Source organism: Atractosteus spatula, chromosome 6 (assembly GCF_055471065.1).
Source record: "Atractosteus spatula isolate fAtrSpa1 chromosome 6, fAtrSpa1.hap1, whole genome shotgun sequence".
NCBI lineage: Eukaryota > Metazoa > Chordata > Actinopteri > Semionotiformes > Lepisosteidae > Atractosteus > Atractosteus spatula.
The window spans coordinates 15599489-15623472 of record NC_142711.1 but is presented as its reverse complement, the minus strand read 5'-3'; the positions used below and the strand labels follow the sequence as shown (position 1 = coordinate 15623472).

At 43.0% G+C, this 23984-nt stretch overlaps 1 protein-coding gene and 1 pseudogene across 5 annotated transcripts in view; both read right to left on the bottom strand.

Annotated features, from left to right (window-relative positions):
- Positions 1 to 1626: 1626 nt before the first annotated feature.
- LOC148832273 (U6 spliceosomal RNA) lies at positions 1627 to 1724 on the bottom strand (annotated as a pseudogene).
- A 2969-nt stretch (positions 1725 to 4693) lies between these two features.
- The window catches only part of LOC148832272 (SLAM family member 5-like), a 41001-nt gene continuing 21710 nt past the window's right edge, over positions 4694 to 23984 (bottom strand). The window contains exons 2-6 of one of the 5 annotated variants that reach the window (XR_016091263.1): positions 18160 to 18471; positions 15465 to 15767; positions 14074 to 14209; positions 9650 to 9756; positions 4694 to 5643 (exon numbers count right to left, since the gene is read on the bottom strand). Coding sequence is in view for 3 of the 5 variants with exons in the window: in XM_088919501.1 (XP_088775627.1) it covers positions 8500 to 8604; positions 9650 to 9756; positions 14078 to 14209; positions 15465 to 15767; positions 18160 to 18471 (959 nt within the window). In the remaining 2 variants the exon portion in view is untranslated. Of the gene's footprint in view, positions 8605 to 9649; positions 9757 to 14073; positions 14210 to 15464; positions 15768 to 18159; positions 18472 to 23984 lie in introns of all 5 variants that reach the window. The other 4 variants (XM_088919502.1, XM_088919501.1, XR_016091264.1 and 1 more) reach the window with 4 other exon arrangements.

Sequence of the window (23984 nt, the reverse complement as noted above, 5' to 3'; positions counted from 1 at the left end):
ATCACAGTTGCGATATCACTTTCTCAGATATGTGAGGCAGGGCGTGTGCTGTCTTGTACTGCTGCCCTGCCCTCTGTCAAAACGGCCAGTAAAACAGATGAGTTTATTGCATGCAAGGAACAATAAAGCCGAAGTCTTGTTTCCCGCAAGAAACAACAAAACTGAAGTATTGTTCGATGTGCCGGTACAAACTTTTAGGTTATATAGTCCTTGCTTGCTGCTTCACACGTCATTCGGTGTTATGGTAAGGGGGGGGGGGGGTCATGGTATTTGGCCAGTTAAAAGACCCTGGCCAAATGGTCAGTTTAAGATTACGCCCCCAGGGGGTTCCTAGCTCGCATCTGGAATCCTCATCAGTTAACCTGCCATAAACCCCTGCCATAAACCCCTGTTGCTTAGAAGTCTAATTTTCAGGCAGAACTGACTGAAGTTAACCCTTTTTACATCTTGTCTCTTACTTCAGTGGTTTTTACCTACATCTTGTATTGAAGGGCAGAGCGGTGGCTCTGTGGTTAAGGATCTGTGGCTGGAAGATTGTTGGTTCAAATCCTACTCTGTTGGGCCCCTGAGCAAGGCCCTTCACCCCAACTGCTCCAGGTGCGCTGTACAATGGCTGACCCTGCACTCTAAGCCAAAGCTTCTCTCCCTGTCTGTGTGTCTCCTGGAGAGCAACTTGGGGTATTCAAAAAAGACAAATTCCTAATGCAAGAAATTGTATATGGCCAATAAAGTGATCTGATCTGATCTTAAGAAAGCGATCTTCACTGATCTGCTGCAGCGTGTTGAAAAGTAATTAAACTGCCTTAAGATTGTACAGTTTAACATATTTATAAATACGTGACCTTCATCTAGTCCTTACTGAGTCCAAATAGTAGAGAAATCTAACCTCATTTGACAAAGAACACACAAAAAAATCTACTTGGTCATTATTTACTTTAAAATGTCAGCCAACATTCAATAGGTCTGAGTGAAAAAGTAAGTGCATCTCAATAAAGAGGGTACAATATGTTGAATCAGGTGCACCAAAACATCTGCAAACGATTAGCTCATCATTAGAAAGTGATTTCCACCTGTACATAAAATCAGAAAATATTGTCAGTTTGATGTGGTGACACAACATGCCTCAGTCAAAAGATATTTGTGACAGAAAAAAGAACTCTTGCTGCTTATTAGTCTGGGAAAAGACATTTCAAAACAAGAGAAATCCATCATTTCACAGTCAGAATTCTAATCCATACAAATGAGAGAATTCTAGACCGATCTACAGGCCTCTCTTTACCACGGTAAATGTTAGAGTTCATGAGCCACCATCAGGGACAGATTGAGTAAGAGTGACTTTCATGGAAGGATAGCCAGGAGGAAACCCCTGCTCTCCAAGAAGATCATTGCTGCATTTTCATCCACTCGAATGAAACACAAGACTCCTGGAACAACGGGCTCTGGACACGTGAGTTAAAAGTGCAGCTGTTTGGCCATATTGCACCAAGGCACATTTGGAGAGAACCAAGCACTGCCTTTGCCCAGAAGAACCTCATACCAGCCATCAAGCATGGTGGAGGGGTGATGGTTTGGGCCTGTTTTGTTGTCCCAGAAAACGGTCCCAATATAATCTTTAGACGTGAACACTAAAATATGGAACGCTTCACAAATTTGCGTGTCATCCTTGTGCAGGGGCCATCCTAATCGTCTCATATGACTTGCAAGAAGCAATCAGCACAGGATTAGCAATCACCAAAACACATCTACAGAACACCCACGTAAACGTACTTGAACATCCATCCATGGACCCAGTTATAAGTTCCTTTACACATAGAATAATTCTGCAGAATCATCTTTTCTGATTATCTCCTCATACGATACTGCTATTTCTGGATTAGCACTGTCCTGTATCTGAAGAGCTGACCAGGTCCTCTCAGATCTGTAGATATCCAAGAGTGCACTTGGTGTAAGCAGATGTACTTGTCCTATTTATGCTCAGCTTGTCTCACAGACGTTATTAAAGTTCCTGGGCCCCTGCTTCATGACATGTTTTTAGAAAATCTAAAACTTCATTGAAGGCCTTTTCAGAAATATTGCCCTGTCTCTTTCTTGGAAAGCCTCATGGTCATCTCCAAGGTCTGGAATCACAATGTTGAAAATCGGGAAAATCAGCAGAATCTATTAATTTTAATTCCACCCATTTATAAGTGGCTTAAACATGTAAAGCAAATGAAGCTCAACACAGCATCAAACAGCTGGCATCAAGACTGCTTTATGTTTGCTAGTGTTGTTTAATGTTATAATCAACAGGATTATAATAGTACTTCCAGAGTACAATAATAATAGTAATAATAATTCCTTACACTTTTACTTTTAATTGCACTTTTCTGGACACTCCACTCAAAAAAACTTTATAAGTAATGGAGATCCCCCCCACCACCACCAGTGTGAAGCCATAGTGCACCAGTCCTCCAAGCACACACCAGCTATCATAGATGGGGATTATTAGGAAGCCAGTTCAGAGATGGGGATTATTAGGAAGCCTTGATTGGTAAAGGCCAGGGGGAAATTTGGCCAGGAGGCCAGGGTAACACCCCTACTGTTTTCGAGAAACGCCCTGGGATTTTTAATGACACAGAGAGTCAGGACCTCAGTTTTACGTCTCATCTGAAGGACAGCACCTTTCTTACAGTTTAGTGTCCCCGTCACTATACTGGGGCATTAGGACCCAGACAGACCACAGGGTGAGCGCCGCCTGCTGGCTACACTAACATCTCTTCCAGCAGCAGCCTTGGCTTTACCAGGAGGTCTCCCATCAATGTAATGGCCAAGCTCACACCTGTTCAGCTTCAGTGGGCTGCCAGTTGACAGGTACTCCTCTTGAGTTAGACACGTTACTTCCCCTGTCTGTTTTGCTTTATTATAGCACCATCTGTCCAGAATAGCTGCTGCCGATATAGCCAGCCTTTCCACTTTTCTCTTTCCCCTTCCTTAGTGTTTCATTTCTCTCATGAGAAATTTTCAGTTTGTCAAGGTGTGAAATTGATTTGCATGCATAATCTTCCTAACAGAAACAGCCTCAAGAGGGCACTGACAGCCCATGATTGAAGAAGAAGTCTTTTCACCTTGACCTGAAAGACTGAGGCAGAGATCTGCTGCTTCAGGCCAGACTAGCGGTGTGTTACTGTCAGACTCAGTCTGAAGAGCTGCTGAGACTCGAGCGTGATCTGGATTGAGAGTAGGCCTGTCAAGCCTGGAGCATGCTGGGAAAAGTCAGTCATCACTGGGGTCGATGCAGGAGCTACAGGGCGAGAGCTGGAGTCAGGACTGACCAGACCAGCAGGCTGCTGGAAGAATCAGAATTACTGACCTCTGGTGAGAGCTGTTCATACAGAGAACTGGAGGAGGTCTGTTTGCTACATGGCCTTGAAAAAAAACATTAGTAGAACATTTCTGGACCCAAGCAATGAAACAGGTGAAAAAGGTTTAACCAAGCTGAGGGTCAATTAATTGGTTTATTCAACCCCAATTCTGGAAAAATATGGACTCTTTTTAAAGAGTCATACCATAACAAGGACTTATAAACTCACCAAAGGCCAGCTCTCAATTAACTGAAAACCTGTACAGTTGTTAAATATAGATTATACATTTCTGGCTCTAGCACAAACACATCATCTTAAACTAGGTGTGAACCAGATAATGAAAGAAACTGTGATAAATAACATCAGATTAATGCTGGGTGAGCCTGACTCTCCTTTCATGAGAACTCTTCTGTAGGGATACAAGCGAGTGACGGCGCTGTCCAGTGAAGGTTAGAGTTAGGTTTAAGTGTGACGAAAACGTCCATTTCCACAGAACCCTGAAGCAGACACACACAGGGGTGTTTCCACAGTGCCCTGAATTCCGACAGTGTTAGAGAGGGTTTTATTTTCCAAGACCAGCTCTGGCCACCCCATGTTATTGCTATGAATGGGTGGTTTCCATAGGCAAATACTGAAATGTAGTGAATACCCAGTACCAATGAGCCCATGCCTGAGGCTACATAGATCAATAATCTTTTAAGCCTTTGGGTATTAACATTTCTAAGATAAAATCAACAGTTCTCATGTATACTGAATACAATTGGAATCAAAAATCATTTAAATACTTACTGCTACAAAGAGATTCTGTATTTTAGCAAGAATTCTTTTAATTAAAGCTTAAGATCTGTCTTGTTTATATATACCCTACCTGCTCTTTCTTTATTTATCGGTCATTCTACTTGTAAAGAATTCAAAGGTTTTTTTCAGTTTTAATTGGAAAAAAGACATCAACTTCTAAAACAACGGTAGGGGTGAGGTTTTGTTGATATTAGTCATAGAGCATGAGCGAACTGGTTCAGAAGGTGTAAGAGTGCTTCTGATCCTTTCTGTGCCCCAGAATCACTCGTCCACTGGGGCAGTGCTTCATCCTCACAACTCTTCTCCTCACACAGCTTACTCTGGAAAACCAAACACACAGCAGTAAGGAATAATTCCTGAACCAAAGGAAAAATGATTTGACAACCAAGGAAATCTTCCCTCTTGTGAAAGACAAATGCATATCCATGATTTACTATCCAGTCCTGTATATTAAAATATAAGAGTCACAAACATCAGACTCGTATTACCACCCGTCTTGCCCAGATCAGAAAAGAATGGATTTGCTCTGAAATAAAGAGACAGGGATGCTGCAGTCAGTTAATAAATTAGTTTATTTGACAGGCAAATGCAATACAGGTCTAGACAGCAGAGATGTAGACAGTTATTCTCTGCCAGAGATAAACATCCCAGCTGCACGATTTGAGTCACAGTATTTTTCATTCTTTGGTCTGAAAGGAGTGAAGGAGCTGAGTCTCATTAGTCTGAAGGGAGTGTCCCATGCTGACAGGCTGAAGGAACTGAATCTCTTTGGTCTGAAAGGAATGTCCTACACTGCCAGACTGAAGGAGCTTAGTCTCTTTAGTGTTAAACAGAGTGCTGAGGAGACCTGATTCAAAGATTCAAAATCCTGGGCCAGTTCAGTCTTTGAGAAGCCCAGTGCTTCAGTCAGGACTGTAAATCATTGAAAATCTGGAGTCACTGTTTAGTGAATCCTGCACTTAGCTAGTCTTCTACTTCATTCATTCATTAATATGATTAGCAATGTAATCACACACATCTCAGACTCAGGATGAAAATATGAAAACTGCCAGATCTATTTATTGATCTGCCAGAATTATAAAAATAATTCATACAGATTGTCAATAGTAGCATCAGATGTACTTTAAATTATGCTGCTTTCATGAAATGCTTGAATATAATTGTAAATAACAGGTGGAATGAAGACAGATCTTGACCGGCGTCGCGGATTCTCCAGTCCTGCAGATACCCAGTTCAACCACAAGGGGTCACTGTTGCTCTATGTGAAGAGGTCAACTCTGCTGTGTGAGCTGGTCTACAGAGGCTCTTCTGCTCTGTCCCAGGCACAGTCTCCGCACTGGCACTGCCAGGGGTGCAGAGACAGAGCTCGAACTCCTCGTCAGCACAAAGGAGGCAGTAACACTCTCTGCTAGCAGGGGGCGCTGTTCCTTGGCCGAATCTCGTCGTACACAGTCAGCAGCTTGGAGCCCGTGTGTTCACCTGAGCCCAGTTCTGGTATATCGCACTGGCAAAGGTTGAGAGGAGAAGAGAGAGGAGAAGAAACATTTCATCAGAAACACAAGAGGGAGAGGGGAGAGACTACAGAGACACAGACAAGGAAAGACTGTAAGGAGGCAGAAACAGATCGACTCCAGTCAGACAGGGAGCTGCTCTGTGTGATTCGGTGTGTTTGGGCTGTACTGAGCACTGCGCTGTGTGACTCTGTGTGTTAGAGCTGTATTGAACACTGCTCTGTGTGACTCTGTGTGTGTTAGAGCTGTACTGAGCACTGTGCTGTGTGACTCACTGTGTGTTGGAGTTCTACTGAGCACTGCGCTGTGTGACTGGGTGTGTTAGAGCTGTACTGAGCACTGTGCTGTGTGACTCGGTGTGTTAGAGCTTTACTGAGCACTGCACTGTGTGACTTAGTGTTAGAGCTGTACTGAGCACTGCACTGTGTGACTGGGTGTGTTATAGCTGTACTGAGCACTGCGCTGTGTGACTCAGTGTGTTAGAGCTGTACTGAGCACTGCGCTGTGTGACTCAGTGTGTTAGAGGTGTACTGAGCGCTGCACTGTGTGACTCAGTGTGTTGGAGCTGTACTGAGCACCGCGCTGTGTGACTGGTTGTGTTAGAGTTGTAATGAGCACTGCGCTGTGTGAGTCAGTACATGCACATGCACATGTCCCCTATGAGGAAATCCCCTTTAACTCTCCTCAGAAAGAGATCATTTCAACTATTCAATCAAACCAAACCTACATCAGAGGTGAGAGGGAAGCAGAGCACCTGGAGAATACCCACAGAGAGCATGCAGACTCCACATACACAGGCACCCCTAGCTGGTTTTGAAGCAATGAGCTGTAAGGCAGTAGTGCTACCCACCAAGCCACCCCCAAATGAAAACTTTCCCCAAACAAGGATTTGAACCATGGACTCTGAAAAGTGAGCATCAACTGAGGTTCTGCTGAGTGACTGACAGGGGTTTCTAACTTGTGATCAAGGGCCAGCTGTCCAGGTGTGGTCAATACTCTCACACACCTGGAGACTGACCCAGTCCTGCCTGACTGACACAGGACTCAGCAAACTTCAAGCTGAATGACAAATCCCTAAGAACACTGCTACAGCTATTAATTCAGCTACTACCATACTTCTGAAAGTAACCAATATTACTGTTAATTCAGTTTCTACAATAGTTCTAAAAGTAACACTGATATTACTGCACCTTCTGATACTATCATACTGCACGTCTGGTGCTGTTAGCTGAGCACAACAATACTGTCGTCTCACACAGGAAGACAGTCACACTCTGCAATGGAGCAGACTGTACAAATACAGGTCAATGAAGGTAAAGTTCAGGGCTGGAAGTATCAAGTAGTGATTACAGTAAGCACTCGGTCTTCTGCTGTCTTATCCATCCTGTGTTTCAGTGCTTCACAAATGTATGGGAGTAAAGCCTGAAATTAAAGAATTCAAATTTAATCTGACTGACACACTGACTGACTGACACACTGAGTGACACTCTTGTTGGCCGACACACTGATGACACACTAACTCACACACTGAGAGCTTAACTGACATACTGTACATACAGATTGGCACAAGCATCGACTAATGTCCTGACACGATAGCTGACCAACCACAATGATTACAACCAACCGACAGACCAACTGACACAAGACTGACCAACTGACATATTGACTAACCAACAGACAGAGGGACAGAATAACCAACTGACCAACTAATACAATTACAACCAACGGGCAGACTGATTGACACATGACAGACAAACTGACAAACCCATTGACCAACTGACAGACCAACTGACCGACTACACAAAGAATGGCCAACTGACAGACCGATACAAGACTGGCCAACTGAGAGACCCACTAACCAAATGACAGACCAACTGACACAAGATAGACAAACTGACAGACCGACTAACCGATTGACAAACAGATTAACACAAGATTTACCAACTGACACAACTGACAGAATTACAATCAAGTGACAGACTGCCCAACACAAAGAATGACCAACAGACCGACTAACACTGACCGACTGACCAACTGACAGACCTGCTAACCAACTGCCAAATCGACTAACACAAAATTAACCAACTGACACAATGCCTGACCAACATAGAGACCAACTGACACATAATTGATTTATTAAGACAACAGGTGACCAGCTGACAGACTGACCAACACAGTGTCTGACAAACAGCATTGGAGCATCATTTGTGTCAAAGGTAATTGTTACTACATTCAATAATTCATCCAGTTTTCCATTACATCACATAGTAATTAATCTTGTAATGAATCAAGTAAATATTTAATTGACCAGAAATCCATGAACAATGAATGAACAAACCACCTGATTTCAAAGCTACAGTATGATCTCATCCAGCGTTTCCTTGAAGGAAACCAGTGTAGCAGCTGAAACATGGCAGTGCAGCTTGTAGGAAATTGCTCTGTGTTTGCAGTTTTTAATCTACTCCATATAATTTCCATTTATGAACTCTCTTGTATGTTTCATTGTTTACTTCCTGGATGCAGCCAGTGAACTAGGGTGTCTTGCACTTTTTGATATATAAATTGTGTCTTTCCCTAGTTCCAAACTTCATGTGCAAAAAAATAAGAACAAACTGAAAATCTCCACCAGGAAATTAGAAGAGACATCCTGTAGATGTATAAATGAATCGCTGAGATTATAAAAATGCTTTATTTTATTAGCATACGTCATTTTTAGAACTTTATTACTTTTGGCATAAATGTTGCTTCAGTAGATTGAGCACCGACTGATCAGCAAGTATTGATCCATACACAGACTACAAGCGTAAACGTACAGGCCGTGAGGAATGAAGAAGCTGTTAGCAATGCACTCACGTTGTTAATCGGATAATCAGTTGTTTTTTCCGCCCATGCTTGGTGGAGTCTGCCTGAAGGGGGGGAGGGGCAAGGGGAGGGGCAGGGGGAGGGGTCTGTATCTTCAAACAGGAAAGGACACATGTTGATTGGCCAGTGAGCACCAACAGAGCAGGCAGCACACAGATTCCCCACATTGAAACAGCTGGGACACCCTTGCAGAAGAACCACCTTACATCCAGACTAAACCTTTCTGGCACCACCCGGCATTAGGATGTTTATTTTCATTCCTGGTTTGTGCATATCAATTGTGTGCAAGTCTGTTCCTTTGGGATGACAGACAGATGGACTGACAGACATGAAAGCCTCACACAGACTCCTAATGAAAATGGACGAATGTCAACATGGGGACAGAGTGACTGGACTCTGGAATGGACTGACCCAGAGACGGAGACAGAAAGACCCTCAAAATCTCCACCAGTAAAGAACAACATAACCCTGATCTCACAGCCCAACTGGACAGGACAAGTCTGATCACTCGTTATAAAGCCCTGTACTATCCCAGAGTATCATCGCAAAGCAGCCAAGTATTATTAGTGCCCACTCACTGTCAGGAATCAAAACACTGCCTCACAGAAACATGATTATTCAGCACCAGTGCTGTTAACAGGAACACTGACTATTGCTGTTTAAAAGCTGATTATAAGAATGATCGAGGATGGATAAAATAAAAGTACGGTACAGGGATCTCTAAGGGTGTGACGATATATTTCCCAAGGGAGGGATGATATATCTGACTCAATGGTTTTGACTGAACCTGTAATGGCCATTAGATTAGGTGAGTTCTCCCTGTGCTGACCTGTGCAGAAACCTTTTCTGTCACTCTGAAATCATTTCTGTCACTCTGAAATCATTTCATCCCCTTCATGCATCTTCAGGTGAATCATAAACATGCCGGTCCATTCAATAAGGTTTATTAAAAAATTTAACATGCCAGATATGCTTACTGCAGAGGGTCATTAGACTCATTGTCTGGACTATCAATCCCTGTTATTTCTGTTTGTAACATTTATAACTGGTTGTCTTCGTCACTTTGTCAGCCTGGCAGTCCGTGTGTCAGTAAGTGTGTACAGTACATGTGAGTGTCGCAGTGCGTCAGTCACTAACCTGGTCATTTCTGTTTGCTCTCTCAGCCTGTGTGCTGCTGAGGATGTGATTTATTTCAGTGTATTCGACCCCCTCATTTTCTGTCACTCCAGGGGTGGAGGAAGGACCTATAAAACAGACACACAGGAGAGAGTGGGGTTATTCCACTGTGGGGGTGGTCTGAGTCACCCCTCTGTGCCTGTGAGTGGGGTTATTAGGTCAGTGTTGACAGTGGTCTGGAATGACTGCGGAATCATAGACCTCCATCACACCAAAACAGCAAAGGTCTAGATTCACTCCAGACTCAAATCATCTGTCTTAGTAATGGTCTAGAGCCACTTCATTCACATAATCGTCTGTCGTAGCACTGGTCTAGACAAACTTCAGAATCATAGTCATCTGTTTCAGCAATGGTCTATAATCACTCCAGAATCACAGTCATCTGTCATGGAAATAGTTAAGAGCCACTGCAGAACCATGGTCGTCTATATTTATCTGTCAGTCTTTAAGGCTGTTTATCAAGAAACGGTTTGGTGAAATTCTCGTATGAAACAGCTAATAGAAACCAAAAGATCTAGATGAACTAGGATAAACCAAATGGCCTCCTCTCCTTCTCCTCATACTGCTGCTTCTAGTCACTACTGCTCCTTCTTCTAGTGACGTCACGACTTCTCATACTGCTGCTTCTAGTACTGTCACGACTTCTCATACTGCTGCTTCTAGTCACTACTGCTCCTTCTTCTAGTGATGTCACGACTTCTCATACTGCTGCTTCTTGTCACTACTGCTCCTGCTTCTAGTGCTGTCACGACTTCTCATACTGCTGCTTCTAGTACTGTCACGACTTCTCATACTGCTGCTTCTTGTCACTACTGCTCCTGCTTCTAGTGCTGTCACGACTTCTCATACTGCTGCTTCTAGTACTGTCACGACTTCTCAAACTGCTGCTTCTTGTCACTACTGCTCCTGCTTCTGGTGCTGTCACGACTTCTCATACTGCTGCTTCTAGTCACTACTGCTCCTGCTTCTAGTGCTGTCACGACTTCTCATACTGCTGCTTCTAGTACTGTCACGACTTCTCATACTGCTGCTTCTTGTCACTACTGCTCCTGCTTCTAGTGCTGTCACGACTTCTCATACTGCTGCTTCTAGTCACTACTGCTCCTGCTTCTAATACTGTCACGACTTCTCACACTGCTGCTTCAAGTACTGTCACGACTTCTCATACTGCTGCTTCTTGTCACTACTGCTCCTGCTTCTAGTGCTGTCACGACTTCTCATACTGCTGCTTCTAGTCACTACTGCTCCTGCTTCTAATACTGTCACGACTTCTCACACTGCTGCTTCAAGTAACGTCACGACTTCTCATACTGCTGCTTCTAGTCACTACTGCTCCTGCTTCTGGTGCTGTCACGACTTCTCATACTGCTGCTTCTAGTCACTACTGCTCCTGCTTCTAATACTGTCACGACTTCTCATACTGCTGCTTCTTGTCACTACTGCTCCTGCTTCTAGTACTGTCACGACTTCTCATACTGCTGCTTCTAGTCACTACTGCTCCTGCTTCTGGTGCTGTCACGACTTCTCATACTGCTGCTTCTGGTGCTGTCACGACTTCTCATACTGCTGCTTCTAGTACTGTCACGACTTCTCATACTGCTGCTTCTAGTACTGTCACGACTTCTCATACTGCTGCTTCTAGTCACTACTGCTCCTGCTTCTAGTGACGTCACGACTTCTCATACTGCTGCTTCTAGTACTGTCACGACTTCTCATACTGCTGCTTCTAGTCACTACTGCTCCTGCTTCTAGTACTGTCACGACTTCTCATACTGCTGCTTCTAGTCACTACTGCTCCTGCTTCTAGTACTGTCACGACTTCTCATACTGCTGCTTCTAGTCACTACTGCTCCTGCTTCTAGTACTGTCACGACTTCTCATACTGCTGCTTCTAGTCACTACTGCTCCTGCTTCTAGTACTGTCACGACTTCTCACACTGCTGCTTCTAGTACTGTCACGACTTCTCATACTGCTGCTTCTTGTCACTACTGCTCCTGCTTCTAGTGCAGTCACAACAGCTGTCCTGCCTTTTGCTTGGGAGAGCTGAGACTCCACTTTCCCAGTTCAGAGTTCACTGGGAGCCAGGGCCATGTCCCCCTTAACATACTTGTAGAACCTGCAGGATGATTGTTATCACTAGAAACTGCAAACATCATTGTCCCCATTCGTATGCAAACACAGTAACCTAAAACAAACACAATGCTGCACACTGCCACCTCTCTGACTTATCCTGCCAGCAGTGCTCTAACCCTGCAGCCAGGGCAGGGCTGGCCCATCAGTACTGGGATGGGAGTCCACCAGGAACAAGGAGCTGGCTGCCTGAAGTGGCGTTGACAGACCAATAGGTAACGCTCTTTGTGCAGTTTGTGCTGTGGTTGTTATGTGTGCTTGTACGTGTCCCAGCAGGTGAGAGAGTGTTCGATTTGTACTTGCATTTGGTCCATTTCTGTTAAGAAAACACACACCAAGACTTTCACAGACTGACAGGACCTCTGCTCTGCACCTGCTACCAGCTTTTCAGCTACAGGCAGTGAAGACAATCGCGCCCTATAATACACAAAAGCCCTTTTGTGAATGAAAGCGATCCAGTGTAATTAATCCTCTTATCACACACAGGTGAGCTATTCGCACCTCCAGAAGCTCTGTGGCTGTCAGACCGAATGAGACAGAGATCTGAGGCACGTGAATTCTTTGTTCTCTGGCACAGCTTTGTTGAGAAGACTAATAATCCAGGCACACTCGGTTAAACAAATATTAATTACAATGCCAAAACACAAACTACACTACACACAGCACACAAGTTACTCTGTGTACAGTATTTACAAACAAGGCCTAACATTCTGGTCACCCCGAAACCCCCAGACTGCTACTAAGCACTAAACTCCCTAACACACTTCCTATCCCCAGGACCATTAACCACAACTTTTCCATCCTACAGGATGATCCCTCCATTGGGGCCCTCTTTTCTGATCGCCCTATCATCTCATATCGCCGACCACCTAATCTGCGTAACCTCCTTGTTCACAGCTCCCTTGACCGCCCTAAACAACCATCCACACCTGGCACTTTTCCTTGCAACAGAACTCGCTGTATCACCTGCAAGTACACAGCCACCACCACACTCATTCAAGGCCCCTCAGGACAATTCCGGATCACCCAGACAGCATCTTGTACCTCCAGCAACCTTATTTACTGTATCTCTTGCAGTAAATGCCCAGCCATCTACATTGGAGAAACAGGAAGGAGACTCGGAGACCGCTTCAGAGAACACGTCAGGGCTGTGAAGATTAAAGATCTCTCCAAGCCCATTGTTTCTCATTTCACCTCTGACAGCCACGACCACTCTAATCTCTCCGTCTGTGTTCTCAAAGACGGTTTTCCGAACTCATACATCAGAAAGACCACCGAAACTAAAATTATTCTGCAGCTAGGATCACACATTCTCCCTTCCCTTAACGACAGACTAATGTTCTTTTAAATTTTCTCCATTCATTGGAAGTTTCATTTCACACCTCTTTGCACCCATTCTGACTTCACACCTCTTGATTGGCCTCTCTTTCTGTCCCCTACTCCCGCCTCTCACTCCTCCTCCCTCCTAACCTTTGTTCTCCCGCTACTTTACCTTTGCCTACTGCCCTGTCTCTCTCACACCTGAAGAAGGCTCCACGGCCGAAATGTTGTGTTCTCTTTCTTCTTTTTTTCAGCATGGAATAAACCTATTACTTGTTCCTTTGCAAACTCTTAATATGCCTACAGAGGCCACACAAGAGATGACTAAATAAGAATCAACCTACACTTAAATCTCTCTCTCTCTGCAGCCTGGATGCCACAGAATAAATGGGAGACTATATCCCAATCCATAAAATGCACCCTAATCAGGAAAGACGTTTCTAACTGAGGTACCAGGAAACCCAAGCTCCCTGAAAACACAGAATAGCGCTCTGTCTAACAAGGCTCGAATACTTGTCTCCAGTCAGGTTCTATTTGGATGATCATGAAGTAGGAGCTCTCGCCTGGCGCAAGCTTCAAGTCCCTACTCCTCCGGACTCCTCTCTCTTTTTCCTGCTCTCCTTGTTTCTTCCTCCTGCCTCTCCTACTTTCTCTTTCTCTACCTTCCCTCTTAATGTGAACTGACACTGAGTCTTTCTGCTCTGCTTCGTTGCAATCATTAATCCACAACTTACCTAGGCATACCAAGATAAACTCCCCCAGACCTCAGCAAACATCCTCTCTTTTTTGAAATTAGAAATATTTATTCCTCCCTGTGTCACAAACTTTATCTAAAATCTAAGAGACACTTCTCAAGTCACCCGAAGCTGTAACAATATTAATAAATACTTCATCCAATCACAGTGCTGCAGGATACAGACTGAAAGATAGATACCTGCCTTCTCTCTGCTTGTCTCTGTGCCTCTTCAGATAAGCCACTGCCCCAATCACAGCCAGGACTCCAACCACAGAGCAGACCGCAGGAACAGCATAGTGTCTGGACTGGTCACTATTAGAGCTGTTTTTATTATCTGTTACAGAGATAGAGATTAATACACACAGAACATTAACAAGACAGTGTGACTGTTGAGCCTGAATTACTATTACAATTTATTAACTTCACTGGAATAGAAGAAGAGAAAAATGTTTCTTACAGATTACAGTACAGACTGATTGATTATATTAATACATTAATTGCACATTTAGTCAGCAAACAGTCAACTCTCCTGGAGCATTCTAGGACTGTGTCCTATAATAAAAAATAATATAATAATAAACTTTATTTTATATAGCGCCTTTAAAGGTGGCTTCTTAAAGTGTTTCACAGATTGACAACAACAATAAAAATACACAAGATATACACAATGAGAGGAGACAGTAGATGGACGATAGTAGCTCAGACAGGTATTGAGGTGCCAAGCCATATTGAGCCTTATAGGTGAGCATGAGAATTTGGAGGTCAACACAAAACCTGACAGGAAGCCAGTGTAAGGACTCCAGGATAGGAGTAATGTGATCACTTGCACTAGACCTGGTCAGGATTCTGGCTGCCGAATTTTGGATATACTGGAGTTTATTCAGTGTGGATTTAGAAACCCCAGTAAGTAGAGCATCACATCAGTCAATTTGGGAGAAGACTAATGTGTTGATCAGCTTTTCAGCCACTTTTCAGTTAGTGATAACACAGGGCGGCGTAGTCTAGAGATGTTTCTGAGGTGAAATAAAGACGTTTTGACAATAAGTTGCACATGTGGGTCAGATGTCAAGCCTGAATCAAATATCACCCCAAGGTGTTTCCATTCAAGTTCAAGTACTGTACCATCCGCAGACAGGGTTACAGTATGATACGGCATTGGTTTTACAAAGTTGATTGGTGGGGGAGGGGTGTGCCAATAAGCATGACTTCAGCCTTGTCACAGCTTAGATGAAGGAAATTGTGAGTCATCCAAGTTTTTATGTCAGAGATGCAATAAGAGAGAATAGAGACAGCCACATCAGTGTCAGGTTTTGGTCAGGTTTCACCCTATTCAGGTTTTTCTAGGGTGAAAGGGTTTTGATAGTGTTGAGATAACTGGGGGAACTGCTCAGACAGGACTAGGATGATTGGATTAATTGGACTTGGGAGTTCAGACAGGGTTCGTACAAAGCTAGGACAAGGTTGGGACCGTGCTGGGCAGTTCATTCGCAGCTTAATGGGTGGCAGTAATTCTGTACTGGTAGGGGATGTAAAAAACTTAATCAACCACTAAAGCTATAATGGCAGCATGTAGGAGCTCCAGGACTCACCTCTGTTCCTGCAGCGCTCTGGCGTGTTGACTGTAGTTGTCTGATTGCTGACAGGGTTAGAGGCTACACAGCTGTAGGTATTGTATTGTCCTTCTGTCTCCAGAGGGAGAGTCAGGGTGGTGTTGAGATCAGGGGAGCTGGTGTTAGACAGGGGCTTCTCCTCCCCCTCTCTGTACCAGGACAGGGTCACCTCTCTGCCATTCTGCACCGAGCACAGCAGGGAGCAGTTCTGTCTGAATAAGGCACTGCTGGACTGGTTGTGTCCCTGATCTGAGTTTTTGACTTGAGGTCTGGAGACACGATCTGAAGAGAGAAAGACAACAACAATGACATATTTCACTACAGGGATCTGAGCATGGTATCGATATCACCAGTCCTGTATCATAGACATCATCATCCGATCAGTTCAGGATCAGAAAGCAATGGGGGTGTTCCTATGTGAAAGATCGATGAGTGTGGTTTGACCATTAGGTGGTATATAACGTGTGTGATTCGATGTGCAGTACTCAGTGAGAAAGTGAAAGTCCCCGGAGACAGGAGTCCAGGAAACCAGGAGTGTAGTCCTCCTGTATCCCTCCTATATCTAAACCCCTATATTGTACTGTATAAGAGTGCTAAATTATTATTATTATTTTCTTCAATGTGTTCAGATTCACTATGCAACCTGGATGGCCAGAATTGTCACAGAGCTCCATAGCAGCCAGGGTAATGCACACTCAGCCCTACACTCCTCTGTCTTGAAACCCAGCTGTGCTGACCACTGGATACAGCAAACTAGAAGACACTGGGAGTTAAACAGGAAGTACACCCTTCTAGGGTGAAAAACCCATGTGATGCAACATCAATCTCATTCTGAGGGCCAGGACTTTAAAGTGAGCTTATTCTGATATCTAATATCCACCACTGCCCAGGCCTTTCTCTGTCCTTCACTGGAGTCATGCCGGATCACCATACTGACCAGTAGTCATGAGCTGGACAGGCAGCCCCTCCCATTCTTCTTCTACAGAGCTGGGAGTCCTTCAGGTCTCGTGCTTTCTGTTTTGTTTACACTAATCCACACTTCGCACTTTATACCACAGTGCTCGACACGTCCACAACACCACCAGTAGTCACACGAGCTCATCTTTCAGAGCAGGTGGGAGTGCAGTCTGAAAGACCACTAAGGAACACACTCTGGCCTCATAGTTCTTCACAAACCAGACCCACCAGGATTTCCCCTTACCATCACCTATCTTTACTGTCAGTAGCTCTTTTCCACCTGAACCCCTCTGGAACCCAGGCTCCTACATGTTTCTCCACTCTTCGTCTCTCTGTTTTCTCTTTACAAACACAAACGTTCAACACCTACAGGAGCTGCACCCTCACTGCATCTCTGACGCCTTATCAGCATCCACTCCTGTGTGAGGGATCAAGAGAGCCCTCTGCTCAGTTTTCAAAGAAGGTTTTTCTTCCAAATGTTTAGATAGGTTGTTTAGGTTGTTCATAGCTGAAGCTCATCAGAGCACCAGATTCCTGCAGCTGTGACCTCTGCACGGCCTGCAACAGCCTGTCACACACATTCATTACATTTCTTACAGTGCCCAGTCCTGTCATTTACACTGAGGAGATGAGGGGCTGGTTCCACATTATTGAAGCTCAATTCAAGGCAGTTACACTGTCATGACATGAGTGAGAATTTCTAACTGTACTTACCGTAGACCGTGACGGGGGAATTTCTCATTGTCTGTACTTCCTGTAGACTGTGAGGGTGAATTTCGCTCTGACTGTTCTTACTGTAGACTGTGAGGGTGAATTTCTCACTGACTGTTCTTACTGTAGACTATGAGGGTGAATTTCTCACTGACTGTACTTACTGTAGACTGTGAGGGTGAATTTCCCTCTGACTGTACTTACTGTAGACAGTGAGGGTGAATTTCTCTCTGTTCTTACTGTAGACTGTGAAGGTGAATTTCTCTCTGACTGTTCTTACTGTAGACAGTGAGGGTGAATTTCTCACTGACTGTTCTTATTGTAGACAGTGAGGGTGAATATCTCTCTGACTGTTCTTACTGTAGACAGTGAGGGTGAATTTCTCACTGACTGTTCTTATTGTAGACAGTGAGGGTGAATATCTCTTTGACTGTTCTTACTGTAGACTGTGAAGGTGAATTTCTCTCTGACTGTTCTTACTGTAGACAGTGAGGGTGAATTTCTCACTGACTGTTCTTACTGTAGACAGTGAGGGTGAATTTCTCTCTGACTGTACTTACTGTAGACAGTGAGGGTGAATTTCTCACTGACTGTTCTTATTGTAGAAAGTGAGGGTGAATATCTCTCTGACTGTTCTTACTGTAGACAGTGAGGGTGAATATGTCTCTGACTGTTCTTACTGTAGACTGTGAGGGTGAATTTCTCACTGACTGTTCTTACTGTAGACAGTGAGGGTGAATTTCTCACTGACTGTTCTTACTGTAGACTGTGAGGGTGAATATCTCTCTGACTGTTCTTACTGTAGACAGTAAGGGTGAATTTCTCACTGACTGTACTAACTGTAAACTGTGAGGGTGAATTTCTCACTGACTGTACTTACTGTAGACAGTGAGAGTGAATTTCTCACTGACTCTAATACAGTAACTGTAGAGTGTGAGGGTGATTCTCTCACTGACTGTACTTACTGTAGACTGTGAGGGTGAATTTCTCACTTGACTTTACTTACTGTAGACTGTAAGAATGAAGTTCTTGATAAAGCGATTTGGTTTTGTTGACTCCAATACAAACTTTCCAGAGTCCTGTACAGTTAGATTTGTGATGGTGATCTGTCCAGTCCTGCTGTCCCGATACACTCTCCCTCTGAAGCTTGTTTCATGGTCAGTGTCACTGACATTATTTTGGATGGTTATAATACTGCCCAGGCCTGTGTACTCTAGACGTCCCGACAGTGTTATTGCATCAGGGAAGGTGAAGGAGTCTCCTGCAGTGAGTCTGACCTGCTGCTGTTCCTCGGACTGGGACACAGAGAGCCAAGGACCTGGGACAAACACAGAGAGGGAATAGGTGGGTATTAGAAAGTTAAAATATTGGACAATAAGCAACTTGCTTAAAGATTTAACAGTGCAATATACTCTCCAAAGGGATTTTTGCTTGGTGTCTGTGAGCAAATTACACAGCACACAAACACACCTATATACAATGGCACACAAAAAACACAAGAATTTGTACACCTTGGGTGTACACAGTCCAGCTGTGGCCCAGACTAGTTAGTACTCTACTATCTGGAGATCAATTCCAACTCTGAGCTCAATTGCCATGAAAATACATGCAGAATAAAGCTGGAGACGAGCTGAACTTGTGCCCAGTACAGTCCTGAGGGCTCAGCATTGCTGTTGTTCTAATTAGCATGAACAGCAGGGGGCGCTGAATCTGAACATTTCAATTAATCAGATCAGTGAGGTAGTAATAACAGAATTATTACTTTGTCTGTCTCATGCTTATATATAACTGGATGTCCCTAACAATTTAATGTTATTTTTAATTTAAGAACTGCATTTATGCTAAAATATACCAGATGAAGGTATTTACAGTAACTACTACTGCGGTACTCAATTGCAACTAGTCACGGAACAAATGAGAACAAGCAGCTGCAGGTTTGAGTGTGAACATGTATCGTATTGTAGCTGCTTTTATTTCCACTGATGAATGATAGAGATTCATAGGGAGATCCTTCGAACAAATAAAAGCAAAAACTTAGCTATTTTGGATTTATGTATAAGATATTAAGATGCTATTGTTTTATATATGAGATACAAATGTAAAAATGTAAGTGTTTTGCAATTTCAGGGGCTATATTTGTCGCTCTTCATCTACAGTAAGAGTTTTTTAATTTTTGTTTGTTGATCTTCTCTGTTTGAGGTAGTAAGATAAGTAAGTTACAGGTATGTTGAACAATGACTGAAAAAGGCCCGTAATACATATTCCTTACAGTGAAGTCAGTCATTACAAAAAGCACCAGCTGATGTCCAATAGTGTCTGCAAATGTATTTCTTAAATAGAATTAGCATTAATATAAGGTTTCTGGTACATGGGAGTGGATTAGATCTAAAATAAAAAAAAAACAAATTACATTTGCAGCTCAAAAAAGGTAAAGTTAAGAGACTTATTTTTTTTAAACTTAGGAGACTTCTGTTACAGATGTTTTCAGTTATTTCAGTTTATTGCTGTTCCCCTGACTTTCTGAGCCACTGGAATTTTTAAACAGCCTTTTGCTTTCCTCTCTCTGGTCTGCCTGCCAGTCCATTGAGGGCCAGCAGCATCACTGTGGCATACGCAGTCCTAAACATCCCTGCTGTAGACTGGGATGAGCAGTCTGTTCCTCTCCAAGACACCCTTCGCATTCCAGCTGTTTCAACACCATTATCACTGGACCACGGGAAGAGACTCTGTTCCGATGAACTGTCAAAACTGTTCAAAAACTGTCACTTGGAAAAATGTGCTGATGAAGGTTTTTTTCTTTGACGTTTCTGTAACATCACTTAGATTAGCCTCCACAGCTTCTTCACTGCCCAACAAACCCCCAATATCCCTGATCTCCCCTGAGAACCAAGATGTAGAGTCCCATCAGACTGAAAATACAACATATCAGTTCAACTGACGCCCAGATGTGACAGAACACAATAATACAGTCATTAATAATAAATTACACTTTTATTCATAAACACGTGTATTAAAAACCTTATTATTAATAAATGTGACTGTAAAGCATTTTTAGTTAAGTATTAATATAATTTTAAAGCGACAGATGCATTAATTGGAAGATATTATTTCCATATTATTCTAATGTGATGCAGTGTTCCATTTAGTACGCTACCAAGTTGAAGTGGTGGTTTAAGTCCATGCTCGTCTTCAATCACCTCTACAGGGCAGCAGCTGTTACTTTGGGTTCGTTGCAACTGAGAGCAGGTTTAGTACTGAGCTGTGGACTAATTTCAGTGGCCAAGTTCATTGCCTTAAATTAGTGCACTAGTTTAGCACGTGATGACCACAGGTTGAACTCTTGTTAGTACACAGTGCTTTCAGTTTGTTGTGATTGACCCCTGGTGTCTATAAAGGTCCTCACTGTAAGACCTTAAACTCTGAGATCAATTAAATAAAAACTTTCTCGATGGGTGGAATCTTCCTGCCTTTGTAACTTGGTTTAACTGAGATTCTCTGAGAGGAGGAAGGATCTCTGCGTCTTTATCTGGGAAGGGGCTGCATTTCGAATTCTTTATGGACAAGTTGCAGCTTAGAAAAAGGTGATGCTGTAGATAAACTTGAACTGTCTAGGGCAGTGGTTCTCAAACTTTTTGGACCAAGTACCACCCCTAATCCAACCAAAGCATCCAAGTACCACCTACAAGTCATCATCTCATAGGAACCCCAGAAATTCTCAATGACCAACATGAGTGTGCGTGCACACACACTCACACATACATATAATAAATATTATAATTATAAACTTTATTTCATATAGCGCCTTTAAAGGTGGCTTCTCAAAGTGTTTTACAGAAAAAAAAACATTAACAACAACTAATAAAAAAGCACCATTTCAGTGAGAGTGGTGAGCCTGTTTAGTTGAGCAAAGCAGATGTGAATTAATTTTTCGAGCCTTGATACAATTCACAACAGAGTCTAACAGATTTTAAATCGTCAGGCATTTTCTTGACGGCAAAGGTCACGCGGTGGATGTTGTAATGCGTACATTAATTTCTGGAGCAACTTCTCTAATTCGTGCAACTACACCGTTATGTCGGCTTGTCATTGCTCTAGCACCGTCTGTACAAACTCAGACGCATTTTATCCAGTCGAGGCCATTCTCTACGATAAATTCATTCAGAAGCTGAAATATGTGCTCTCCTGTAGTTCCTGTTGGTAGCGGTTTACAGAACAGAAAGTCTTCATGGGACATGCCCTCAAACTCGTATCTAACGTTAATGAGCAAATTGGCCAAATCTACTACAGACTCATCTAATTGCAGTGAAAAACATCTGCTCATCTTAACGCGCTCTATCAGTGTACTTTTGATATAATCCTTCATTTCAATAATTCTATGAGTGACTGTGTCTTTCGGGGGGGGGGCAGCAGGTCGAGCTGTTTAGCAGCTTTTTCTCTACACATAATACGTGTCAGCTCTTTTGCCAACGGTAAATAAGGTTCTTCAAAAATAGTGTAGCTTACCTGCTTTAGCAATCCGCAAGCTTGCATTTTTCCGCGTTTCCGTTTTTATTTCCGTATTTATTTAAAGTTTTTATTTCATGTGCATGGGAGCGAAACACAGAGACGCTCGGTGTATTTTTCTCAAATTAGAACAGTTCTTAAATATTTTTCTGTTATCACGCTTTCGTGTGCTCACAAGATTACCTGCGTTCGTAGGACGTATTTCTATGCATTCCTGTGTTTACAACGTTGGCATTGTTCCAAAATCACGCACATTCTCCTTTCTCCCTATTTGCTGGAGATACAGTAGCTTTTTTTAAATACAATTGGTCGCTTGCATCCCTAGCACGCATTCCTATAGAGTGGTATAGAATTACAGAGTATCTCTTGTGTCCACTGAAGTATTAGCGCGCACTGTATCGTAGTACGTAGGCTGCGTATTCGACACGTATTAAAATACTAAATATGAAAACCCGTCCTGATTTTTCAGCGCACACTATACAGTTCCATGGTCACTTGGCGGCACGCCACGTACCACTGCCGGTACGCGTACCACAGTTTGAGAACCACTGGTCTAGGGAAGCGAGCAGGAAATTCCAGAAGTCTGGCCAATTTCCACTTAAGAGGAAGAATGATTATTGTTTACTGCAGTGCTGAGTACTTTCCAAAATTACCGTTTACTCCACGAAGTTCTTTACTTGCTGTGTCTCGTGTCTGCAAGTCGACAAATCCAGACTCAAGCAAAGGAAAATTTTTATTAAAAAATATACTTTCATCACAGCCCGTTATAGACGCCCGATGAAAAGTGTTTAGAGAGACAGACACACCACATTCTGTTTTTTAAAATAAAATAAGGCTGCATTTTTATTACCTTTCTTATTTGTGTACAAGGTCACTTTTAGATAAAATCTTTGAGAGTCGGTATTTGGGTTTCTTCTGTTTATGTTAAGACTGTTTTCTGTGTTGTGAGTAACAACAAATAAATAAAGCTTTGTGGAAAACACAGAAACACCAGTAAAAAATAGTTACGACAGTCAGCTGAAATGTTACTATTTATAGGAAATTTTGTCTAATATAAGGTTTATGCCTGGGAGACCAGTGTTTTTCTGTGTGTGAACCTATTGTCACAGTGTGGGGATTCTGGAAGAGCTGCAAACCATCAGTTCAAATCACTGGCGTGAGGTTCACTGTGAAAAACTTGTATTCCCTTCTTGGGAGAGTTTAGCAGAGCTCGAGGGGTGTATATAATCCAAGAGTCTCTACAAGAGAGGGAAAGAAAAAAAATGTGCGTCTAGGCTGGAGAACCATGGACGATGTTCTGTGATGAACCAGGAAATATCCGTGTGGATTTCATCACTGTGGCAGTGGGGCAGCTGTTGGCTATGATCTTGTAATTGCATTTCCAGGCTGCTGTCAGGGAGGTGAGAGTTGCTCCAGGTAGTGTCTCTGAAGTGACTTTGTGTTGCCAATGCAATAAAGTTATGTTTTAAGCTGGCATTTTTAATTTTGGAATAATTTATTCCCCCTATAATGTCAGTGTGCTGCCTGTTGCTCACATGACCTGTGTTAAAATCAAGATACAACAGAAGAGCCGCACACAGACACTTGAACTCTGCAGGAGCCTGGACTGCTATGCCTCTGGAGTCTGTTCTGTATTTTTCTCAAACGTGACACAGATATCTGACCGGAGTGGGAAACAATTGATTGGACTGGATACACTGGGAAATGACTGTATTCTTAAACTAACATTATAAAGTTAAAAAAACATATAATTGTAATGCAGTTTTTTTTTGTAATGGAATGAATTTCAATGAACAAATTCTTAAATTGTGGTGGGTCCCTTCTTGTAACAGAACAAAATTCTTCATTTTTTGTCCCAGAGGACCGTCCTTGTAATTGATCTTTCCTAAGACTTAAAGATATGAACACTGAACCATAAGAAGCACAAACAAGTAGAGGCTATTTCACCTTTCTTCCTCCCTTTGAGAGATAGTTCCTATAGTAACGAATCTCAATTTCCTGCATGTTGCCAGACAGCACAGCTGTGTAATTTCTCTCTGGAGCCACCATTCTGTCTGCAAAGTGGTTTCCCAGAAAGGTTTATTTTTAGTCTCAATTAGTCTCAATTAGTCTCAATTAGCTGTGTTTGATTTGTAACACAAATTTGCTGGGACTGTTATCAGCAATTGTAGGGCTGTCCCTGCAATGACAGCACTGTCCGGCCACAGTAATTCAGGAAGAGAATACTGTACAATACTGTACACAGAATACTGTGTGTCAAATCACACTATTGTATCGTGCTTTACTGCTTCATACTGTGCTTTTACCCTGATATGTCTGGGTTTTACT